Raw genomic sequence first — 24,840 nt, forward strand, 5'->3', positions numbered from 1 at the left:
AGGCAAGCAACATAACTTAACCATCAGAGGTACGGTGGTCATGGTTATAGTAATGGGCATATGATCAAGCAGTTCTTAGAACTGCGATGAAGGGGCCGCTTGCTAATGTCTTACTGCATCTGGATGGCTGAATAAAACACACACACACAACACACACACACACACACAACACCTGATGTTTCATGAACATAGGGTTAATTTTAGATCTTCATAATGGAGTCATCCAATCTCCACACTTTTATCACTTCACAAATCTAAAACTCCTTTAATAGAAGACAAGGTACCTTCCTTTGAGGAAGGACCCTGTGATAATGTCACAAGTAGGTACTGTTAAGTTTCTTCATAGCTTTCTCTGAAGGTGGGACCTTTGACAGTTTACAATCATAACTGTTAAACAGGGAAAGGAAAATATTCAAAATTTTAGGAGTTATTGGAACCTGAGCTAATTCTTAATGACTCAAGATGCCACTGGCAATATAAGAGCTTATGGAATTCAGGTATGGAATGGAACTTTGGCTTGAAACTATTTTATAGTGGGCCTTTTGGATCTGTGACTTCATACTATGATTATGTCTTTTTTTCTTAGCATGTATTTGGAATAAATGTGTTCAGCAGCTGGCAGAATCCCCAAACTGGCTACTATTACCCATGGGTTAAGTTCTATTTTGGTAGGAGAGCCAAGTGTAGCCCCTGGAGCCTCCCCCTTTCTACCAAAATAATAAACCAAAAGCAATCTCACATCCTTGGGGAATCATGGAATTAATGGCACATTAAAGACTGGAAAGGTTTAAAAGGGTTAATACCTTATACGTTTGCATTTAACGCTCCTGTTTTGCCTGTGCAGAACATAGAGATCTTGTGTTATTAAAAGTTCTTTCTACCACTCCAGTTGCATCTGGTGTTCCACATGTGGTCTCTTTTCTAGAGCAACACCATCTTGTTGCTATTGATCTATCAAATTCTTTTAAAAAAAAAACTCTTGTTAACAGAACATCAGAAGTTGGCAACAGTAGTAGTATACTTGTCATCATATTGCCTCCATGGCTAGGTCAGCTTTTTAAGCTCTGTGCCATAATTTATTCTGCAGGAATTTTGTTCACCTCACCATTCTGTCCCCTACACTGGTCCCCTATAGCGATGACATCATGCTGATTGACAGAACTTTGTAACAGAGAATTAGTAGGCACCCTTGATCCTTGTAAAGGCTCAGCTGATGGTAGGCCATAAAGCTCATAAAAATTTTAAGGGCCTGTAACCTTAGTCGTTTGCTATATATTGGGATGTCCCTTGTGAAATAGAAGATAAGCTACTTCATCTTATATTATATTCTTGCTACCCAAAAGAAGTACACTAACTGGTGGGTGTCTTTGGATTTGGAGTGAGCACATACTACATTTAGGTATTCCTTCCCATAACTCCAAACCCAGACCCTCATTCCTGGTGAGTTCCTTAATTCCTGGCTAACAGATGGTTCCATGTATTATGTTTGTGCTTGTCAGATCAAGGGGCAGACTCTAGTAGAAACTCCCAATTGCATCCTAATATCTGTTCATTTCTATTTCATTAAAAACAAAACTGATTTTTTAGCAGCACAATTGTCACTTAACTAAGAGACTCTCTTGCAGTTGGTCATGGCCATATGGTTAAGTTTTGGCCACAGTTACATTGTTTTTCCAGGAATTCTCCCTAGTCTCTGCACTTCTTTCTTCTTCTTTGTCTCAATTTCTACTTGAAACAGGGATTTTATAGTTGGGATTTTAGCAGACATATTAAACCATGAGGTAAGGGCCACACCCAGATAGGGCAGCAGTGAACCTGAAGAACCTGGATCCCTGAGACCATGGATCTGCCATCAGCCCTGGATTCTTGTTTCTAAGTTTCTTTTATATGAAAGAAATAAATCTCTGTCTTGTTTAAGTTATGGATATTTTAAGTTTTCTATCACATACAGTTGAACCGAGACACCGATTCCTAGATGGAGAAGGTACCATTCTCTGAGAAAGAGAATAAAGAGAACATTTTGTATAATGTTGCAAATTCATTTTGGTCATGATTAATTTGCTGTGCTTGTAGAAATGCTCAGTTGGGGATGTAGATGGCATTGGGAGATTGGGAAAGATTTTGTTTTATCTGTTAAGAGAAGGAGATATTTTTTTTAGGAGAGTACACTCTCAAGGAAACAACCTGTGGTAAAAATGTATTGTAACCAGCGGCATAACTTGTTTAGCCACGTAAACAACCTTTAATTCTTTCTGCAAAAAAGAAAGTTTGAGTTTTGAGAATAGTGAGCAGAAAATATAAGGCTTGGCTTATTTGTGCTGTAGTTTTGTTGAAAGATGAATTGTGATTTATAGATAGGCAGTTGGAGGTGGGAATGAATCTGGGTTTGTGGAAAGAAGAGCATTGTAAGTAGAGGACATTTTTAAGCTCTATTTAGGAAGAAGAAACAGTCATCTGTTTTTCTTTAAAGGGAAATGCCTGATAAATTTGCAAGGCATAGTTTGCTAGAGACCTTTTAAGAACTAAGGGATTTGCTCTGCCTTTCTTTTTGTTGATTGAGGATTAGGGAAATACCATTGATAGATATGTGTTGAATGAATTTTAATGGGAAATTTATGTATATCATGTTTGGTGGCATTGTGTGACAAATGTGAATTTCTTGTTTAAGGAAGGTAAACACGATGGCCTTTGTTGTTGTTCAGTCAAGAAATTTTCCCCTTAGTTTAAAAAGTCTTATTTTAGGGATGTGTGTGTGTGTGTGTGTGTGTGTGTGTGTGTGTGTGTGGCAGGGGGGTATGGGATGTTTGGGGTGTTCATTTTTATTTTTATTCTTATTTTCATTTTTTTGGAGTAATGAAAATGTTCAAAAATTGATTGTGATGATGAATGCACAACTATGTGATGATACTGTGAACTATGGATTGTACACTTTGAGTATCTGGTATATGAATATATCTCAATAAAATTGCATTTACATAAAGTCCTATTTAAAAATTCCTCTGCTTAGCACCTGCCATATGATAATCTTGTCTTCAATTGTAGGAAACTTAAATAACATTGTGAAAGTGATACAGCAAGACACAGTAGAGAGGAATTGTGTTTTAAAATTTCAACTCACTGTTTATTCTACAAGTTTCTGTGTGTAATAGATCCTGTCAGCGTATTAGTGTTTGTTAAACGGTCCTAAGAAATTTGACTGAATTTTTAATGTGGGAATATCTTTTCTACTGTGTTATCACTAGGGACTTAATATTCTGTGGTGTAATTGTAATACATTTCTATAATACCCTGAAAGGCATATCATAAACTATGATACTATGATACTACAGAAACTCCAAAAAGAAGCTTCTTTTTCCTCCTCCTTTCTCCTTCCCTTCAGCTTATATTACCCTTTCATTTTAAGATTGTTGATTTCTCAGTACTATACAATAAGCGTGTCTTTGTGATTTTCAATTTGGTTTAAGATAATATAAACCAGTTCAGAAAGAAGTCTGTTATTCTACATCATACATAATAACAGTGTTTAGGCAGTAGCTTGGAGTCCTTTGCCAGAAGACAAGTTAAGATGGTATAATTTTCCTAGCAAGGTAATCTGTCTGGAGATGTTAGTCAACTTTTGTTTTAGTCAGCAACCTTAGTTTTTTGCCCTCTGGTGGTAGATACATGTATTTCACATTTTCTGGTGGGTTATTTACGATTCACTGAATTTTAGGGCTCAAAGGGACTTAAGAACACTTTATAGATGGAAGACTGAGGCTCAGAGAAATTAGAGGATTTGCTTAAGCTCACGGAACTAGTTAGAGATACAGCCAAGACAAGCCTCAGATCTGATTACCAATGTAATGTTACTTCAAAATATGACAGTGGTGTCAAAGATGAGGACTTTTTCGAATTAGTTTGAAGGTATCAACTGTGGGAGGGTATTTATATTTAGGCTTATTTCTATTAATTAATAATTACTGTTGATATCTTTAATATAGTGGTGTTTTGAGAAATGGAAAGACGTTTGGGCTTGGAAGAGTGGTATGATAAGGAAATGGAGTCATATTTACCTTTGAGAAGATACTGTTACTTTGTAGGGGATTGGGACTTGCTGGGCCTGGGTCACCTTCTTTTGTTGAGTGGAGACATGTAAGATGTCCTGCCACTGTATTGTTCCTCCAATTTTGGGGTCCCAAACCAGTTTGCTTTCCTCTTAGCACACCTTTCAGAGTTCTCTAGTTGTGTCTTCTGTTATTTCTAGAGTTTATAGTTGTACTTAGTGGGGAAGAGCAAGGAGAAATGAGCCTACATAATATAGTTTGAAAATAGAAGCTCACTTATGTTTTTAAGTAAGGCTTTTATTGAGATATTCACATACCAAAAAATTCATCCTTTTAAAAGTGTACAATTCATTGGTTTTTAGTATATTCACAGAGTTGTGCATCCTTCACCACTATTTGATTTTAGAATATTTTTAACACCCCAAAAAAGAAACCTTGTACCCATCAGCAGTATATGGGTACCCTTAGCCCTTTCCGTTTATGAATCTGACTATTCTGCACATTCCATGTAAATGGAATCATATAATATGTGGCTATTGTTGACTGCCTTCTTAGCATGTTTTAAATGTTCATTCTCGTTTTAGTATATATCAGTACTTCATTCCTTTTTATAGTTGAATAGTTTCCATTGTATGAATATACTCACCTTTTTTTTTTTTAACAGTTTTTATTCTGAAATATAACATGCAGAAAAGTGATAAATTTCAAAGTACAGTTTAACAAGTAGTTATAGAGGAAATTTCAAAGTATGATATTGGTTACAGTTCCACAATTTCAGGTGTTTCCTTCTAGCTGTTCTAATGTATTTTAGACTAAAAAGAAATATCTATACAATGATTCAGTAGTCATAATCAGCTGTTAAATTCTATCTTCTCTGTTCTACTCCTTCCCTTGTTTGATCATTCTCTCAATATTCAGGGATTTTTGGGCAATGACCATTCTAATTCTTCATGTTGAAAAGGGTTGTTGACATTATGTGGTAGGGAGGGGGATACAACTGATTGATGTTCTTGAAGAGACTGATACCTCTGGATTTCCAGGCTTATCTGGCATAGGAGCAATCCAGAGGTTTTAAGTTTCTGAAAAATAGACTTAGTAAATGAAACTTTTATAGAGACTAAGATAGAGCTGTAGGTATTCTTTAGGGTTTTCAGGAATATTGTTGGTTGGAGCTTGGCATACCTTGGCAATTTTTAATATCTGGCTGAAGCTTGCATAAGGGTAACCTCCAGAATAACCTCTCAATTCTATTCAAAATCTCTTAGCCACTGAAACCATATTTTGTTGCATTACTTTTTTTATTATTGTAGGATTTCATTGTATTTCTGGATATGAAGCCCTTATCAGACATGTGGTTTCCAAATATTTGCTCCCATTGAGTAGGTTATCTTTTCATTTTCATGAGAAAGTCCTTTGATGCTCAAAAGTTTTCAGTTTTGGTAAGGTCTCATTTATCTATTTGGGTGTAAAGTTCCTGGTCATTTATCTATTTGGGTGTAAAGTCTAAGAAACCATTGCCTAATAGAAGTTCATGAAGATGCTTCTCCGTTTCTCCTGGGAGTTTTATAGTCCTGGTTCTTATATTTAGGTCTTTGATCCATTTTGAGTTAATTTTTGAATATGAGATAGAGATTCCCCTTCATTCTTTTGCATATGGATATCCAATTCTTCCAGCACCATTTGTTCAAAAGACTGTTCTTTCCCAGTTGAGTGGACTTGGCAGTCTTTTAAAAGATTAATTGGTCATAAAGGTGAGGGTCTATTTTTGAACTCTCAATTTGATTCCATTTGTCTATATATTTATCCTTGTGCCAGTACCATGCTTTTTTTTTTTAAATTGTAGTATTTTTTTAAACTATAGTTACCTTTGTTAGGATTGATGAAAGATTATTACAATAATTTTATTCTCCATTATTTACATAAAGTTCTTTTGTCTCCCCCCCCAACACACATATACCACCCTCTTATTACCACTTTGTATTAGTAGCATAAATTTGTTATAACTCATGAAAGGACAGTCTTATCCTTGTACTATTAACTACATTTAAGATTGACCTTTTATGTGCAATTGTTTCACCTCCAGGAAAAAGCTTCTTTTCCTCCATTCCTGCTCTGAGAAATCCTGATCCATACTGTATTTTTTTTTTGCAGAATTTTCTTCCCAGTTCCTGTGATTTGTATAACTTCTCTCCCTCACTCATTGCCCTCTTTTCATTACACTTTTCAGTTCCGAGACCCATCCTGCCTTACAGCAGTTCAGTTTTCCCCCATGTTTTTTTTTTCCGTGTCGCTTTTTTGCCTCTGGTTACTTCACAGTAGGGCACCCCAATGTTCAAAAAAGTCAATTTTTTCGTTTAGGTGACCCAGCAATCAGATACTGGGTTGAGTGTGTGCACTTCTAGCCACCAGTTTCGCTGTGGTCTCTTATTTCCTGGAGCCCCTTTTGTATGCTGTGGTTTGCCAGCCTGTGTTCCACCCTGAGTCTCTGCAGACTTGTGTCCCTGTGCCTGGATATGTGTGGGTTCCTAGCTCACTTCTGTGAGTGGCTGTATGGTCTGAATCCATGGCAGGAGTTCCTCAGGCTCAGTTGGACTCTTAATCTGTGCCGGAACAAGTGCAGGACTGTGCACTGGCAGTAACAGTCATGGGTCGCCTACTTTTTGTCTTGATGTTTTCTTTTTCTTTTTCTTTAATTCAGCATTTGTTGTATCCTTTTCCAGTCTCTATTGTCCTCTAGAGTTCCAACCAAGTGCAATTTGTCCTTTTATCAGTTGTTTCTGTGGGAAAACTTTTCCAGAGGATGTCTTACATTGTCATGTTGATGGCATCACTCGCTGGCAACTTTTTATTGGATGCCAGATATTATGAATTTTGTTTTGAATGATGGATATTTTTGTATTCCTATCAACATTCTTGAAGTTTTTTTCTGGGATGTAATTAAATCACCTCTAAATAGCTAGACCTTTTTGAGGCTTGTTTTTCAGGTTTGCAGCATCTTGACTAGGGCTAATTTTCCCTTACTGCTTTAGGCAATACCCTTCTGAGTTGTCTGATTGATGCCCAGTAAATTACGTAAGTTTTTTCCCTTTTGGATATTGATTTCAGAAACTATTCACGGCCTGTGTGAGCTCCGAGGATCATTGTCTCTGCTCCTTTCAGTTGGTTCACAACCTGTCCTCAGGTAGTTTTCTTATACTCGTGTCCTAATCAGTACTTAGCTGAAGTACTTAGTACCTACAGGGGGCCCTCTATAGATCTCTGTACTTCTCTTTCCCTGTGAATTTCTTTTCTCTGATACTTGGCTTATCAATTCTAATATCCTTCTTGGTTTCCTTGTACTCCCAACTCCATCTCTTCAACTCAGGGAAACTGCTGAATCCCCCTCCTGCACTACACTCTGTAAACTCTTTCCAGGGAGTAAGCTGGGCAATTGTAGGACTCAACTCATTTGTTTCCCCTCTCTCAGGGTTCACTGTCCTCTACTGCCTGATATCCAGTGTCTGACAAACATTGTTTCATGTATTTTGACCAGTTTTTAGTTATTTCAGGTTGGAAGGTAACTCTAGTCCTTGTTACTCCATTGTGGTTGAGATGGAAGTCCCCAAAGTAATGATTTGGGACTAGTTTATTATGTACCCAGTAGGATAACCATTGAATGATTTTAAATGAAGGGGTGAGGATGAATTTTGACTTTGCAGGATTTATTTCCATATTTCCAGAAGCTTGAACATGACTTGGAGTAAAGTGAAACAGGAAGCAGAGAGATGAGGTTGCTGCTGTAATCCTCGTGAAAGATGATGAAGGTTTGAACTAGTGGAGTGATTGTGAATGATGCAGGGGGTGGCAACATGTTTCATTTATTGTTGTGTAGAGAGACTTGATAGCACTTTCTTTTTATGTAATATTGATATCCTACCATGTAGTTTTCACAGCATTCTAGATTCCCCAACAGTTCTTTCTTCATTGCGATGAAAAAGGCATTTCAAGTCAGTAAAATGATGTAACCTGAAGAAATTTGTCAAAATACTTCTTGATTTGCCTAGTTTTAATTTCAACTCTTACCCTTTTCTCAGTGTTTTTAAAATCTTGATATTTGTTCCCTAAGTCACTAGATTTATACATCATGAGTGAATTGTGAGTTTACAGAAACTGAAGTTGTGAAGCTACTGTTGATTTATTATTTTTAATGGTGTATTTTGTTCTCTGTTCTGTTTACTTTTAAAGTACATTGTTTTTTACTTTTGTATAAGCCTGTAGGCACTTTGCTAAGTTAAGCTCTGGAAAAAAATAGTGTGTTCCAGATAAACCTTTTGAATAATTGGAGATTATACTGGAAAATCGGAAAATCACATTGCATTCCTACCTACGTTTTTCAATAACCACAAAAGGCTTTTTTCATTTGAAATAAACAGATTTCTTTCATTAAATGCTAAATGGATCAAATATGAAAGCCTTTTGTAGAATGATTTCCTGCGTGCTTTCTTTTCGGCGAATGAACAGTTTTTCTTTTCCTTATCCTTTGAAAGTTGGTCTAGACTGGCATAATTAGATCTACTTATTTTGGTGAACCTTGATTTTCTGGTTGATTATTTTGGCATTATAACACCAGTCTTCTGGTGAGCAAGAAAGTAACATTTTAAAAAGTTATTTGCTATTAAGCAGATTCTGAATATTTGTAAATTTTGAAGAAGCTCTATTTCTCTCAGATTATCTTTACTCTGTTAGCAGAAGTATTCACTTACGTGAACACCCTCTGTGTGCGTGTGTCTGTGTATGTGTTTATAAATTTTTTTCTGAATCGTTTGAAAGTTGCATCCATCATCCCCCTTTATCCTAAATTCTTCTGCGTTTACTTTGTATTTCCTATCAATAAGGATGCACTCTTACATAAACACTTTATGGTTATCATCCTCAGGAAATTTAATATCAGGTTTACATTAATAATCTTTAGTATTAAGAAAGCTAAAGATAATTTGCCTTTGTATGTAGATAATAATGTATTTAGTCTATTTGGTTTATATATTTGAAATGTGTTAGCCAATCAGAAATTCCATACTTAAATTCCCATAATTATTTACTAATATCTTGGCAGTATTAAATGTGGACTGAGTATAAAGTTTGTGAGTGCATTAGTCATCTAAGAAATCATTGTGAGAAGAGGTCATCGTGTACTTTTCAGTAACAGTAAACTGTTCCTTAAACCATGGAAGAATTTCTCTTTTAAGATTTTTCTTTTAGACACTCTGTTATTTGTATTTCATTTGGGTTCTCAAAAGCTTTTGTTTCTCACCATTAAGCTTAAGTGATGCTGCTATTATGTCAAAATATATATAAGAAATATCTCTCATCCAAAATTTGGAAACTTCTAGTTTTTCTATTCCCGATTTCATTAGGCTTATGACCTGATTTATAAACAATATTCTTTTCTTCCTTAACTTTTATTCATTCATTACTTTACGCTTATGTCCACCCTTTTATTTGCATTTCAAAAACCTTAATTCAAGTCCTAAATATTCTCACATAAAGTTTTATCCTTCTCTGCTCAGCACTTAACACAAGGCCTGGCATATAATTGTTGCTGAATAAATGTATTACTGTAATAGTCTACTTGTCAGATTTCCTAGATTCATCCTCTTACCTTTTGTCCAGTATTCCTGACCACAAAAACTGGTAGCTTGTACTGAAACTCTGGTTATGGTTAACTGATTGTTTTCTGTGGCTATTTATTTCTGTTTTCTGTTACTTCTAATCATTGGAAGTTTCTTCCTTTACATTGATTCAAAAATATCTTCTCTGAATTATATCTTTTGGCTCTAGTCTTCACAATTATATTTTTCCATATCTTCAGATATATGCAGAAAGTTGTCATATATATGCTGCTTACCTTTCTTTTTTAATTTTCTGACTAAATCTTCTTTTTGTGTAACTGTTTCCAGAACTTTTACCAGCTTGAAAGAGCCTTTTGCAGTGTATTCTTGTTTAGACTCGTTGGTGACAAGGAATACAGACCCATTTTAGCATAAGTAAGAGGGAGGTAGTAAAAATGATGATAGATACTGTCCTAGTTTGCTAATACTGCAGAATGCAAAACACCAGAGATGGATAGGCTTTTATAAAACAGGGGTTTATTTCACTACACAGTTACAGTCTTAAGGCCACAAAGCGTCCAAGGTAACACCTCAGCAATCCAGTACCTTCACCGGAGGACGGCCAACGGCGACCGGAAAACCTCTGTTAGCTGGGAAGGCAGCTGGCGTCTGCGCCAAATCTCCGGCCTCAAAACGGCTTTCTCCCAGGACGTTCCTCTCTAGCAAGCTTGCTCCTCTCCAAAACATCACTCCCAGCTGCACTCAGTTTCCTCTCCTTGAGCCAGCTCATTTATATGGCTCCACTGATCAAGGCCCACCCCGAATGGGTGGGGCCATGCCTCCACGGAAATATCCCATCAGTTATCGTCCACAGTTGGGTGGGGCGCATCTCCATGCAAACAACCTAATCCAAACGTTCCAACTTAATTTCCACTATTATGTCTGCCCCACAAGATTGCATCAAAGAATATGGCTTTTTCTGGGGGACATAATACATTCAAACCAGCACAGATACTATGGTGCTTCCAGAGTTTACTGGAGATAGAGCCTCTACGTCTGCATAGCTTTTTGCTTGTGATATTTCTGCTTCTTTCTGCACGTCTGCACTCTTTACCTGTTTCTGCTAGCAAGTCTCTCCCTACTCAGAATTTCTGCTGTTCTATAACTTTGGTTTTACACATGATGCCTTAGGGTTGCCTTAGCCTTCTCTGTATCACAGCAAATCTTTTTTTTTTTTTTTTGCCTCCTATAGAGTTCCTGTTTCACACCTCCCCCTTTATTATCACCTTGCATTAATGTGGTACATTTGTTAAAATTGTTGAAAGAATATTGTTATAATTGTACTATTAATTATAGTCCATTAGGGTTATACCCTATAGTACATTAGGATTCCCTGTTTGTGTTGTACAGCCCTATATTTAAAAAAGATTTTTTTTTACTCCAGTAACATATATACAGCCTAAAATTTCCCATTTTAGCCACATTCAAATGTATGATTCAGGAATGTTAATTATGTTCACAGTGTTGTGCTACCATCCCTACCATCGATTACTAAAACTTTTCCATTATCCCAAATAGAAACTGTACAGTTTAAGCATTACCTCTCCATTTCTTACCCCTACCCCAGCTTCTGTTAACTTATATTCTAGTTTCTAACTCAACATTATAGCAAATCTTGCTACATCATTTTGGCTTCTTTGGTCTCTCATTTTTTCTATTCAAAATTCCCCAACACAGGAATATGATTTGTCCAGGACACCTTTTAAAACTAGGTCACTCTGGATATAAATTGCTTGTCATTTATAAATGCCCTTGCCTATCCAACAGTCCCATTTAGTCATTTAACAAATATTTATTGTGTCTAATATATTCCAGCAACTGTTGTAGGTACCTGGGGTACATTAGCAAGCAAAAGAGACTAAAATCACTTCTTTCATTCTAATGAGGCGAAGCAGAAAATTAATACTAAATGTACTAATGAAGTAAATTACTTAGTGATTTCTCTTTTGCTGAGAGGAGTGGTAGGATCATATGGTCCCAAACAATGATTGCTTCCCTTCATTGAACTGTGGATTGGGTTGTATTTGATAGAAGGGGATGTGGGCAGATGGACGTCATAAAACAAGTCTATAATAAATAACCACTGATCTAGTTGTTTATAGATAAAATTACAGAAGAAGATGACTTAGTGAATTATGTATTAGAGTAGCATTCTCAAAGTTCAGGGTTCATATTAAACCTAGCTGTATATAGTTTGTACATCTATGTACTAATAAACACAGAAAATAATCAATTTTTGTCAATATGTACAACCAACAAATATCAAGCTTCCTGTTATGTGTGGAGCAGAGTAGTACATTTGTCTTCCTAAGTAACCCTCACTTGTTCTTCAGTTCTTATGCAGATGTGCTTTTTATTTATAGCTATTGGCAAGTCCATACCTGTAGCATACTAGTTAGCAACCCCAGAGAATACCATTTGACTCTGCTAGAGTCACATGCCAGTACTAGAACAGTCGCTTTGCCAGGGCATGATGAATTATTGGTTTAGCCTAGATCACTTGCTTATTTTTGTGGCTCTACTGGGTAGCCTCACCAGCTCTACCAGGACCCAAAAGAAAAGTGTTACCAAACATAAGGGAAAAGTGTGCCAGATTGCTCAGTCTTTCCTCACCCTTTCTAAGTTAATACTGAGCAGTTTCTCTAACATATTTACTTTTTTAAAGAAAGCCATTTCCAAATGTGCTAGTGTCTTGCTGAAGGTCACCTTTTTAAATATATGAACTGCATTTGATCATTATATTTCTAAATTTTATGATGGAGTGGAAGTATAGGGGCTCAAAAGAGGAGTATGAAGGCACTGGCTAATATTGGCCCCTCCTTTTTTGAACTTAGCTGTACACAAGGCAGCGGACACTCACTATTTTATCAGCTTAGCACCTCTCCTATCCAAGAGTGGTCCCTTTTCTTTTGAGGATTTCCTCTGTTTCCCTACCCAATTACCCAGCCTGTTTAATTTGTAGGCCAAATTGGAGCCGCTTCCACAACCACTCTTGTTGACACTTGACCTCCTTCACCTCTGGGCATAAAGATCAGTCCACAGGTAGACACCTGACTCTAAACAGTCTTCTCTCACTGTTGCTTCCTCCTCAATGTAAATGTCTTCTCAGCATCCTTAAATACAATTAGCACTGCCTAGTAGATTGATTATCAGATAAAATATATTAACTTGGAGAGAAGTTTAAACATTCAGACTAAAATTCTTGAAAACCAAGAAGAAAGAAAAAATGTTTACTTTCTGCAGGATACTTTTGTAAGTTCTTCAAAAGTTATTAGCTGTAGCATTTTATATATTTGATTTTTAAAAACAAGTTGTTGTAGCCTTTTACACATTTTATTTATAGTGAAATGTTATTTTTCCATTTTGAATTTTGCCTTTTTCTAAACTAATTTGCATTAGTAATGTTATATAACTGGAAGTCTTATTATTAATGAATCTTTACTATGTGCATATAAGCCTGTGTGTTATTGAAACACTGCACATCATTATGAAATTAGTAAATAATACATTGCTTCTTGAGAACTTTTGGAAGTTATGCTCTTGCCAAAGTGGAGCTATTCATCTTTAAAACTGGCAATAATTTAAACAAGCAAATTTAAAAAATAGCAATTGTTGCTAAAGGTGTAGTGAATATGCCAGTGTCATTCTTATTTGTGCTGGTTTGAGTGTATTGTGTCCCCCAAATGCCATTATCATTGTGGTCTTGTGTGGGGCAGACGTTTTTGGTGCTGGTTAGATTTGCTTGGAATGTGCCCCACTCAGCTGTGGGTAATGATCATTTTGATGAGATATTCCCATGGAGGCATGGCCCCACCCATTCGGGGTGGGCCTTGATCAGTGGAGCTATATAAATGAGCTGACTCAGAGAGAGGAAACTCACTGAGTGCAGCTGGGAGTGGTGTTTTGAAGAGGAGCAAGCTTGCTAGAGAGGAACGTCCTGGGAGAAAGCCGTTTTGAGGCCGGAGCTTTGGAGCAGACGCCAGCTGCCTTCCCAGCTAACAGAGGTTTTCCAGACGCCATTGGCCATCCTCCGGTGAAGGTGTCCGGTTGCTGATGTGTTGCCTTGGACACTTTGTGGCCTTAAGACTGTAACTGTGTAGCGAAATAAACCCCCATTTTATAAAAGCCTGTCCATCTCTGGTGTTTTGCATTCTGCAGCATTAGCAAACTAAGACATTATTGAATGTAGATAAACTGCCATTTCTTTCTGGTGACTCTTTGACAACTTTTGCATTTAGAGACTTTAAAATGCTTATACTTGTTGGAGGCCCCAATCAGAATTGTGGAGTGAGATGCTACAGGGCTCTGTTCTCTCTCAGTAGCTTTGAATAACCAGCAAGCACTGGCAGAAATGTCTATCTTAAAGCTCCAGAAAAGTTAAAGGACTGCAGTAATAGGTGAGTGCAGAATCAAGAAAAAGTCTATTTAAAAGCTTTAGGACCTTGTGGCACCCTGGCTGGCCTCTGCCTCATTTGTCCCTGGCCCAGTGGATCTCTAGTCCTGGTTCTGGAGGGAGCAGAGGTGGCCCTTGTGCAGATACTGGGACCATGTATGTCTGTTCTAATCAGTCTGGTGGTGGCCTGAAGGACTTGCCATCCCAGAACTTACCCTGCATATAGAAAGCAGTTCTCCCAGCTCTCCTACAGAACACTGAGGGGACAGCAATCAAGTGGCTACCTGGGGCAAGAAATTGCTGCCTGTAGGATATACAGTGCAGTACCAGGGGTGGTGAGAAAACTGTTTCCTAGGGAAGAGGGGACATTTGTATCCATGTGAACAGGGGAATTCCCAGGGCTACATATCATGCCCAGTACAAAACCCATGTGCAGACAGGATCAGGGAGGCCCTAATGCTTTGACCATGAAGTATTCTCCAAACTCATTATATGGATAAGCCCTGAAGGAGAGGACTTGAGAGTCATCTACAGAGACTGTGAAAGATGTTTTCTTTTCCCCTTTTATTATTATTATTATTTTTTTGTTAGCTCCTGGCCTTCAAGGAAAGCTCTGTCATAACACTAGATGGATGTAACCTTAAGGAATAGGTACCTCAAAGTCCATATTCCAATGATAACACATTAAAATATGAAAATGCCCAGAATTCAATAAAAGATTGAAAAATACACAAAGAAATGGGGAGTCATGACCCAGGCAAAGGAGAAGGTTAAAGCATTAGAAACCATCAGTGAGGAGGACCAGACCTGGGACATACCAGCAAAGACTTTAAAAAAAAAATGGTCCTCAGTATGCTCAAAGAGCTGAAGGAGAACATGGACAAAAAACTAAAGGAAATTAGGAAAACGATAGATGAACACAAGGAGAATATCAGTAGAGAGATGGAAATTATGAAAAGGAACCAAACAGAGCTGAAGACCACAGTAACAGAAATAAAAAATTCCTTAGAGGGGTTCAATGACAGATCAGAGGTGGCAGAAGAATCAGTGAAGCTGAAGATAAGACAATTGAAATCATCCAATCTGAGGAGCAGGAAGAATAAAGAATGAAGAAAAGTGAACAGAGCTTGAGGAACCTGTGGGACATCATCAAGCATGCTAATGTACGCATTGTGGGAGTCCTGAGAAAGGGACAGAGAGAATATTCAAAGAAATAATGGCTGAAAACTTCCCAAAGTTAATAAAAGACATGAAATATACATCCAAGATGCTCAGTGAACTCCAAACTGGGTAAACCCAAATAGAGCTATGCAAATTAGAATCAAACTGTTAGAATGCCAAAGATAGAGAACTCAGAAAGTTGCAAAAGAGAAGCAACATGTCATGTACAAGGGATCCTCAATAACATTAAGTGCCAATTTCTCATCAGAAACCATAGAGTCAAGAAACCAGTGGGATGACATCTTTAAAGTGTTGAAAGCAAAAAAACTGCCAACCAAGAAATCTGTATTTGCCAAAACTGTCTTTCAAAAATGAGGAAGTGATTAAGACATTCCCGTATAAAAACTAAGGGAGTGTGTCACTATTAGACTAACCCTACAAGAGATGCTAGAGAGTTCTGCAGGTTGAAAGGAAAGGACACTAGACAATAGGTTGAAGCCACATGAAGAAACAGAGATCTCTGGTATGGGTAACAACATGGGTAAATATAAATGCCAGTACTAATGCACGTTTGGTTTGTAACTCCACTTTTTACTTTCTATGAGATCTAAAACGGCAAATGCACAAAGTATAATGATAAATTAGTGGTTTTGGACTTATAATGTTTAAACATGTAATTTCTGACAAGAATTACAAAAGGTAAGGGGACAGGAACATAATTTATGTATACCTCTGAAGTTAAGTTGGTATCAAAGCAAATATGATTGATACAGATTTAAGCTCCATGGTAACCACAAGGAAAGTACTGGAGGATATGCAGGCTCATAGAGACAGGGGACCAGGTGAAGCTGGTGCAAAATGGGTGTGGCATTTCTGTTTGGGGAGATGGGAAAGTTTTAACAGTGGAAGGTGGTGAGGATACTAAATTATTGTAAATGCGATTAATTCTACTGAATGGTATGCTTGGGAGGGGTTGAGATGGGAAAGTTTATGTTGTATATATGCTCCAACAGTAAAAAAAAGAAAATTAAAAAAAAGAACAACTAAAGAGACAATGATAATTAAAATCAATACATGATCTTGGATGGGATCTAACCTTGGGTAGAGAGGCACATAAGGATATTATTGTGACATAAGAAAAAACTGTCATATAGACTAAGCTTTATATCAATCTTTAATATCTTGATCTTGATGATTGCCCATAAGGTGGATACATAAATGAGTATCATTTTTCCTAGGAAATATACGTGGCAGTATTAAGTGTTAAAAGAGCATGGTATATACAATCTATACTGAAGTGTTCAGAAATGGATTGATAAATAGACAGGCAGACAGACAGAAGCATAGACTGATACATTGATGATTAGATAGATAGAATGCTATGGAAAATATGGCAAAATATTAAAATTGGTGGATCTGGGTATCTGGGGATGGGAATAGGAGTGTGTTGAAGTTCTCTGGGTGGGCTTTGTAGTATTTTTGTAATTGTCCTGTAAGTTTGAAAGTATTTCAAAATAAAAGTTTTAAAATTGAAAAAATGACCATACTTTTTGATCCAGAAGTTAAAAATCTATTAAATTTTTCTAGGTAAAAGTGCAATGTGGATAAAAATCTATATACAAAGATGTTTATTGTATCATTATTTGTAATAGTGAGATACTACAAAATGTGTGTCCAGCAACATCAAAGGCTCATTGTAAAATGTTAAGTAATAAAAGCAGTATATAATCTAGATATAGTATGATCCTGGTTTTATAGAAAAAATACATACAAATGAAAGAACATCTTTGATGAGATGGATAATTCAAAATGTTAACAGTAATTATCTCCAGGTGCGGAGATCTTGTTTATATTTTCATATATTTAAAAATTTGTCTGCAATTAAATTATATTACTTTCACTATTAGTAAAAATTATTGTGATAAAATATTTAAAATATATTAGGTGTGACTTTCAGAACTGAATAAACAGTGTAGGGACACCTGGTTAATTATGGTGGGATGAATAATATAAATTTACTTATGTTTAAAAAGACAGGGAATCATAAACTTTAAAGTAATTTCTGTCAATATTAATGAATTTATTAAAATAAACATGTTACTTATTATGAACTATGTGCCAGGCATTCAATATCCTAGGTGCTTGGGGATACAAAGATGGTACTGAAAGAAAGCAAGCTTGTCATATCTTCTAGGAAGTCTTCCCTGATCTTCTCTCCTTGGGTAGGTTAGGTTCTCTTCTATCATTGTACTTACCATGTTATACTGAAATTATCACTTCACTTGTCTGTTTCTCCTAAAAGATTATGAGTTCCTTGAGGATAGGGACCATGTCTTTTTCATTTTTTAATCTCTAGAACCTACTGTTTGTTGAATTAGCTCTGCTTAGGTATGTCAGAAGGCTGATGCTTGAGGTGGATTTTAAGAATGAATATCTATGATAAACCTCCTTTAGTTAAGTTTATTCTTAATGAAATCTTTTATTTCCCTATAATGATGGATAGGTGAGGGATTACTGTATTCCAGCAATTATTAATGGTAATTGAAAGTTTTTATTTTGTCTTTTTCAAATGGATTTGGTATGACCTCAATTTTAGAACACAGTTCTGAGTTGGTCAGTAAAGTGAATTTAACTTTCTGTGGATCTTTTAAAGGTAAAAATTTGGCCAAAATGTGATTGAACCCTACGTGAGGGGCAAGGGAGAAGTTTAATTCATAGAGATGTCATTGAGAGATGATAATGGGTGATTTTTAAAAAGTGTATTAATAAATTGAACCAGTCCTTAAATCTTCCATAAGGGAGATGTACAAATAATTAGATGGTTGTTGCTTTCACTTCAAAGTGAGCTAACATGAAGACTATGCAAACACATGAACCTCTTTAAAAAATATAACAAAAACACTCTAGCTTTGATATGTACTTCCCATCCCCAAGTTACTTGCAGATTATATCCCCGAAGTTCAATTGTAAATTGATCCATTCTTTGGTGGCACAGGGTAATTTTATATAAAAGTGCTATAGACTAGTGGTTCTCAACCAGGGGCAATTTTGTCCCCCAGGGGACATGTGGCAATGTCTGTACACATTTTTGTTTGTCACATCCTAGGGAAGAGTGCTACTGGCATGTAGTCGTTTGAGGCTAGGGATACTGCCAACATCCTGTAATATACAAGATAGCTGCCTGCAACAAAGAATTATTTGGCCCCAAACGTCAATAGTACTTAGGTTGAAAAACCTTCCTAGACAATGAGCAAGTTCCAAGGCCAGTCTAAAAAATTTTTTTTAACCCATAATACTGTTCATAACCCAAACTGAATTTTGAAGCTAAGAGTACCATGTCCTTTAATACATGAAAATAATTAATTGATATATCTAAATAGTCAACAAATATTCTAAATAGTCAACAAATATTCATTTAGAAATAAGTATTAATATAATGAGTTTTCAGATTTTTTAGTATTCTGTTACTGATTTACTTTGATTTTTTTTTTTTTAACAGGGTCAGGAGAAGGTCTAGGGAAAATAATCCAGCGATTTCCACAGAAAGACTGGGATGATACACCTTTTCCGCAGGGAATTGAATTGGTAAGCTGATATTGCTAAATGCCCTTTTATATTGATTCTTTTCTTGTTCCATATTTTCAAATGTCTTTTGATGTTACATTAATTGTTACATAATTCGATGATTTAACTGCAATATATTACTAGGAATAATTCTTTTACCTCCAATCCCCGAAATACAATAACCATTGAATATATTGATGTTGGGATGCCTGTTTTGCAGTTCTTCTTCCCATTTATACTTCTGTCTAATATTAAAGATGAGATTGATGATCTTTATGTACTTGGAAGCTGAAAAATTCCTCTGATTCGTTAGTCAAAATCTTAGCCTACTTGCTTCAGTGGTAGTACATCACTAAACAAATAATTATTTTATTTTTTTTCCTGAAAATCTCCAAGTTTTTTTTAGTGAAAAGAAAACCAAAAATAGAGAGGCTGGTTTAATGGTGGCCAGTCTTGGTTTGATTTTTTCTTGAAATCACAAATCTGAATTTTATACCTTTTAGTTACAGGACATATATGTTGCTTTATAATGGTGAAATTCAACTGCTTTTTTTGTGAGCCATTTTTAAGGAATTTAAAAGGTTGAACATAATTTATGATGGCTATGACACTCTATGTGGTGGCATATCCATTTTTAAGGAATTTAAAAGGTTGAACATAATTTATGATGGCTATGACACTCTATGGTGGTGATCAATAAAGTATTTTACAATATGACAATCGAGTTTGGTTGTCCAAACATACTGGAGAGTATGTGTGTGTGTGTGTATATATATATAGATATAGTATGTGGGTATGTATACATGTGAGCAGTGTCCATTAATGCAATTATTATTGAGAGAACATTTGGTATAATATGATAGCTAAGTGTACAGGTTCTGAAGCAGATTGCTTGGCTTGAAATCCCAGCTGCACTGTGTGACTTTTGACAAGTTACTTTACTCTGAGCAAGAGTCCTCATCTATAAAGTGAGAATGGCATTACTAATAGGGTCGATGTAAAGAGAAAATGGAAAAAAATCACACGTAAAATGCTTACAACAATTCTTCTGTAAGGTAAATTCTCAATAAATAAGCTTCCTGGTTGTTTTTTTTAAGTTAACTTTATTTATCAAAAAATAAAAAAATAAAAAAACATTTACAGATAAAATAAAACAAAGGAACAGGAAAACAAATGTCCTGATATAACTTCATTGTTTCCAATATGCTCCTACCATACCACAAAAAAACTAACAAACAGTAGTCATTCTTGAACGTTCCCATATCATTAAGATTACCCTCAGTAAGATTACCCTCACATAAGATTATCTTACCTGTTCTTATTAGATTATCCTTCCCCCTTCACTAACTGCTATCTATTTAGAGATCCCCTATATTCTACAATAAGAATTCACATTAATGATAACACACAGTATCTCTCCTTATGTGTCTGACTTACTTCACTCAACATTATGTCTTTAGGGTTCATCCATGTTGTCATATGCTTCACGACCTCATTCCTTCTCACTGCTGTTGTACTATTGTGTCGTATGTATGTACCACATTTGTTTATCCACTCACCTGATGCAGGACATTTAGGTTGTCTCCATTTCTTGGCAATTGTGAACATTGCTGCTGTGAACATTGGTGTGCAAATATCTGTTCGTGTCACTGCTTTCAGGTCCTCTGGGTAAATTCTGAGAAGGAAATTTTGGATCACAGGGTAACTCATTACCTAGTTTTCTAAGGAACTGCCAAACTGTCTTCCAGAGTGGCAGTACCATTATATAGTCCCACCAGCAGTGAATAAGAGTTCCAATTTCTCTACATCCTCTCCAGCATTTGTAGTTTCCTATTTGTTTAATGGCAGCCATTCTTATTGGTGTGAGTTGATACCTCATTGTGGTCTTGATTTGCATCTCCCTAATAGTTAGTGAAGGTGAAAATTTTTTCATGTGTTTTTTAGCCATTTGTGTTTCGTTTTCAGAGAAATGTCTTTTCATATCTTTTGCCCGTTTTATAATTGGGCTATTTGTACTGTTGTTGTTGAGTTGTAAGATTTCTTTATATATATAACAGTCTCTTATCAGATATAGTTTCCAAATATTTTCTCCAATTGAGTTGGCTCTCTCTTTACCTTTTTGACAAATTCCTTTGAGGTGCAGAAGCTTTTAATTCTCAGGAGTTCCCATTTATCTGTTTTTTCTTTTGTTGCTATTGCTTTAGGTGTAAGACCTAAGAAGTGACCTCCTAATACTAGGTCTTGAAGATGTTTCCCTACATTATCTTCTAGGAGTTTTGTGGTGGAGTCTTTTATATTGATTGTTGTATATGGTGTGAGGTAGGGGTCCTCTTTCATTCTTTTATATATAGATATCCAATTCTCCCAGCCCCATTTGTTGAAGAGGCTGTTATGTCCCAATTCAGTGGATTTTGGAGCCTTATAAAAAAATCAGTCAACCATAGACCTGGGGGTCTATTGCCAAATCTCATTTTGATTCTATTGATCAATATGTCTATCTTTATACCAATACCATGCTGTTTTGACTACTGTGACTTTATAGTAGGCTTCAAAGTCAGGCAGTGTAAGTTCTCCATTTCATTTTTCTTTTTTAGAATATTTTAGCAATTTGAGGCATCTTTCCCTTCCAAATAAATTTGATGATTAACTTTTCCAAATCTGCAAAGTAGATTGTTGGAACTTCGATGGGAATTACATTAAATTTGTAGATGAGTTTGGGTAGAATTGCCATCTTAACTACATTTAGCCTTCCTATCCATGAACATGGAATATCTCTTCATCTCTTTAGGTCATCTTCTATTTTCTTTAGTAGAGTTATGTAATTTTCTGTGTAAAGGTCTTTTACATCCTTGGTTAAGTTTATTCCTAGGTACTTAATTTTTTTTTTCTATTGAGAAATGGAATCTTTTTCTTGAGTGTCTCTTTAGTTGTGTCATTTCTACTGTATTGAAACATTACAGACTCATGTGCATTAATCTTACATCCCACTACTTTGTTGAATTTGTTTATTAGCTCAAGTAAGTGTGTTGTCAATTTCTCAGGGTTTTCCAAGTATAAGATCATATCTTCTGCAAATAATGAGAGTTTTGCTTCTTCCTTTCCAATTTGGAGGCCATTTATTTCTTTTTCTTACTGAATTGTTCTGGCTAGAACTTCTAGTACAATATTGAATAATAATAGTGACAACAGACATCCTTGTCTCTGTTCTGATCTTGGAGGGAAAGCTTTCAGTCTCTTACCATTGAATATTATACTGGCTTTGGGTTTTTCATATATACCCTTTATCATATTGAGGAAATTTCCTTCTATTCCTAACTTTTGAAGTGTGTTTATCAAAAAAAGATGTTGGATTTTGTCAAATGCTTTTTCAGCATCTATTGACATGATCATTTGGTTTTTCCCTTCTGATTTGTTAATGTATTTTCTTATATTGATTGATTTTCTTATGTTGAACGAGCCTTGCATACCTGGATGAACCCCAGTTGGTCAAGGTGTATAATTTTTTTTAATGTGTCTTTGAATTCAGTTTGCAAGTATTTTGTTGAGAATTTTTGCATCTATATTCATTAGAGAAATTGGCCTGTAGTTTTCCTTTCTTGTAACATTTTTATCTGGTTTTGGTATTAGAGCAATGTTGGCTTCATTAAATGAGTTAGGTAGTGTTCCATTTTCTTCAATGTTTTGAAAGAGTTTAAGTAGGAATGGTGTCAGTTCGTTTTGGAAAGTTTGGTAGAATCCCCCTGTGAAGCCATCTGGGCCTGGGGTTTTATTATAGGAAGCTTTTTGATAACCGATTGGATCTCTTTATTTGTGATTGATTTGTTGAGTTCTTCTATTTCTTCTTTATTTAGTCTAGGTTGTTCACATATTTCCAGGAAATTATTAATTACCTCTGAATTATCTAGTTTGTTCATAGTATCCTTTTATGATATTTTTTATTTCTTCAGAGTCCATAGTAATTTCCCCCTTCTTCTTTATTAGTTTGTTTATTTGGGTCTTCTCTCTTTTTGACTTTGTCAGTCTAGTTAAGGGTTTGTCAATCTTGTTGATCTTCTCAAAGAACCAACTTTTGGTTTTATTTATTCTCTGTATTGGTTTTTTTACATATCATTTATTTCTGCTTTAATCCTTGTTATTTCTTGTCTTCTACTTGCTTTAGGATTAGTTTGATGATCATTTTCTAGCTTCTTCAGTTGTTTCATTAGTTCTTTGATTTTAGCTCTTTCTTCCATTTTAATGTATGTATTCAGAGCTATACATTTCCCAGTCAGTACTGCCTTTGCTGCATCCCATAAATTTTGATATGTTGTGTTCTCATTTTCATTTGTCTCTAGATATTTAGTAGTTTCGCTTGCAATTTCTTTTTTGACCCAATGATTGTTTAAGAGTGTGTTGTTTAACCTCCAGGTATTTGTGAGTGTTCTCATTCTTTGATAGTTATTAACTTCTAGTTGTATTCCATTGTGGTCAGAGAATGTGTTTTGAAAAATTTTAATCTTTTTAAATTTGTTGAGGCTTGTTTTATGCCTCAGCATATGATCTTTCCTGGAGAAAGTTCCTTGAGCATTAGAGAAGAATGTATACCCTGGTAATTTGGGATGTAATCTTCTATATATATCTGTTGAATCTGGTTGTTTGTTGTTGCTATTTGTTCAACATCTTGTGGCACCACCCACAGAAGAAAAATTGTTCATTCTCCTGTTAGCATGGAACAGAAATATCTGTTACGAATAAAACTGATGTTTAAAATTGTGAGTTTTCTCATCCCAGCTAATTACTGTCCAATTGTGCTTTATTGAGAACAAAAGATGCATTGCTGAATGCTTAGTTTTGTTTGTTATAACTCAGTTGTGTAAGGAAGGCTGTGGGTTCTATTGGCCCAGAGAGGGCAAATCTTGAACTGTGGCTTTAAAATGGGGGAAAAATGTGAGGATCCAGGGGAAAGGAGCTCCACAGAGAACCAACAACATTCCTTTCTCTTCACCCACATGTGTCTGCAAATCCCAGGAACTGGCCTTAACTAGGTATTACATTACAAAAGCTTTTAAACTCTGCTTTAGCATCAGATGACTAAGAGGGGAAACTTTTTTTACTTAGGACCTTTTGGTACTTTTCATAAGCTCCCACCTCCCCTCACATTAAAGTGTGGAGATATGTCAATTACATTAACTTGACAATTTGAACAGTGAATACCACCCTCATGAGTTTCAACAGGAATACACATGTTCAATTGCTGTCATTGACTCTTGCATAACAGCTGAGGTCGTGCTGCTGGAGTTGGTGAAATGGAGGTGCTAAGAGGTAAACAGAACTTTTCTTTAACTTTTTCTTTAAGATTTTCCTTAATGACTTCTTGGTTGATTCTTAGCATAGCATTTCAAGATTTTTTTGTAGTAGGTTATTTTTTTTTTATCTTCATTTTATTGAGATATATTCACATACCAGGCAGTCATACAAAACAAATCGTACATTCGATTGTTCACAGTACCATTACATAGTTGTACATTCATCACCTAAATCAATCCCTGACACCTTCATTAGCACACACACAAAAATAACAAGAATAATAATTAAAGTGAAAAAGAGCAATTGAAGTAAAAAAGAACACTGGGTACCTTTGTCTGTTTGTTTGTTTGTTTCCTTCCCCTATTTTTCTACTCATCCATCCATAAACTAGACAAAGTGGAGTGCGGTCCTTATGACTTTCTCATTCCCATTGTCACCCCTCATAAGCTACATTTTTATACAATTGTCTTCGAGATTCATGGGTTCTGGCTTGTAGTTTGATAGTTTCAGGTATCCACCACCCGCTACCCCAATTCTTTAGAACCTAAAAAGGGTTGTCTAAAGTGTGCGTAAGAGTGCCCACCAGAGTGACCTCTCGGCTCCTTTTGGAATCTCTCTGCCACTGAAGCTTATTTCATTTCCTTTCACAACCCCTTTTGGTCAAGAACATGTTCTCCGTCCCACGATGCCAGGTCTACATTCCTCCCCGGGAGTCATATTCCACGTGGCCAGGGAGATTCATTCC

At 35.9% G+C, this 24,840-nt stretch overlaps 1 protein-coding gene across 2 annotated transcripts in view; it reads left to right on the forward strand.

Annotated features, from left to right (window-relative positions):
* SBF2 (SET binding factor 2) overlaps positions 1 to 24,840 on the forward strand; it is a 696,898-nt gene that overhangs the window by 146,222 nt on the left and 525,836 nt on the right. For both annotated transcript variants that reach the window (XM_037839994.1, XM_037839995.1), the window contains exon 2: positions 18,745 to 18,830. In XM_037839994.1, the coding sequence (XP_037695922.1) occupies positions 18,745 to 18,830 (86 nt within the window). The remainder of the gene's footprint in view (positions 1 to 18,744; positions 18,831 to 24,840) is intronic.

Source organism: Choloepus didactylus, chromosome 6 (genome assembly GCF_015220235.1).
Source record: "Choloepus didactylus isolate mChoDid1 chromosome 6, mChoDid1.pri, whole genome shotgun sequence".
Lineage (NCBI taxonomy): Eukaryota > Metazoa > Chordata > Mammalia > Pilosa > Megalonychidae > Choloepus > Choloepus didactylus.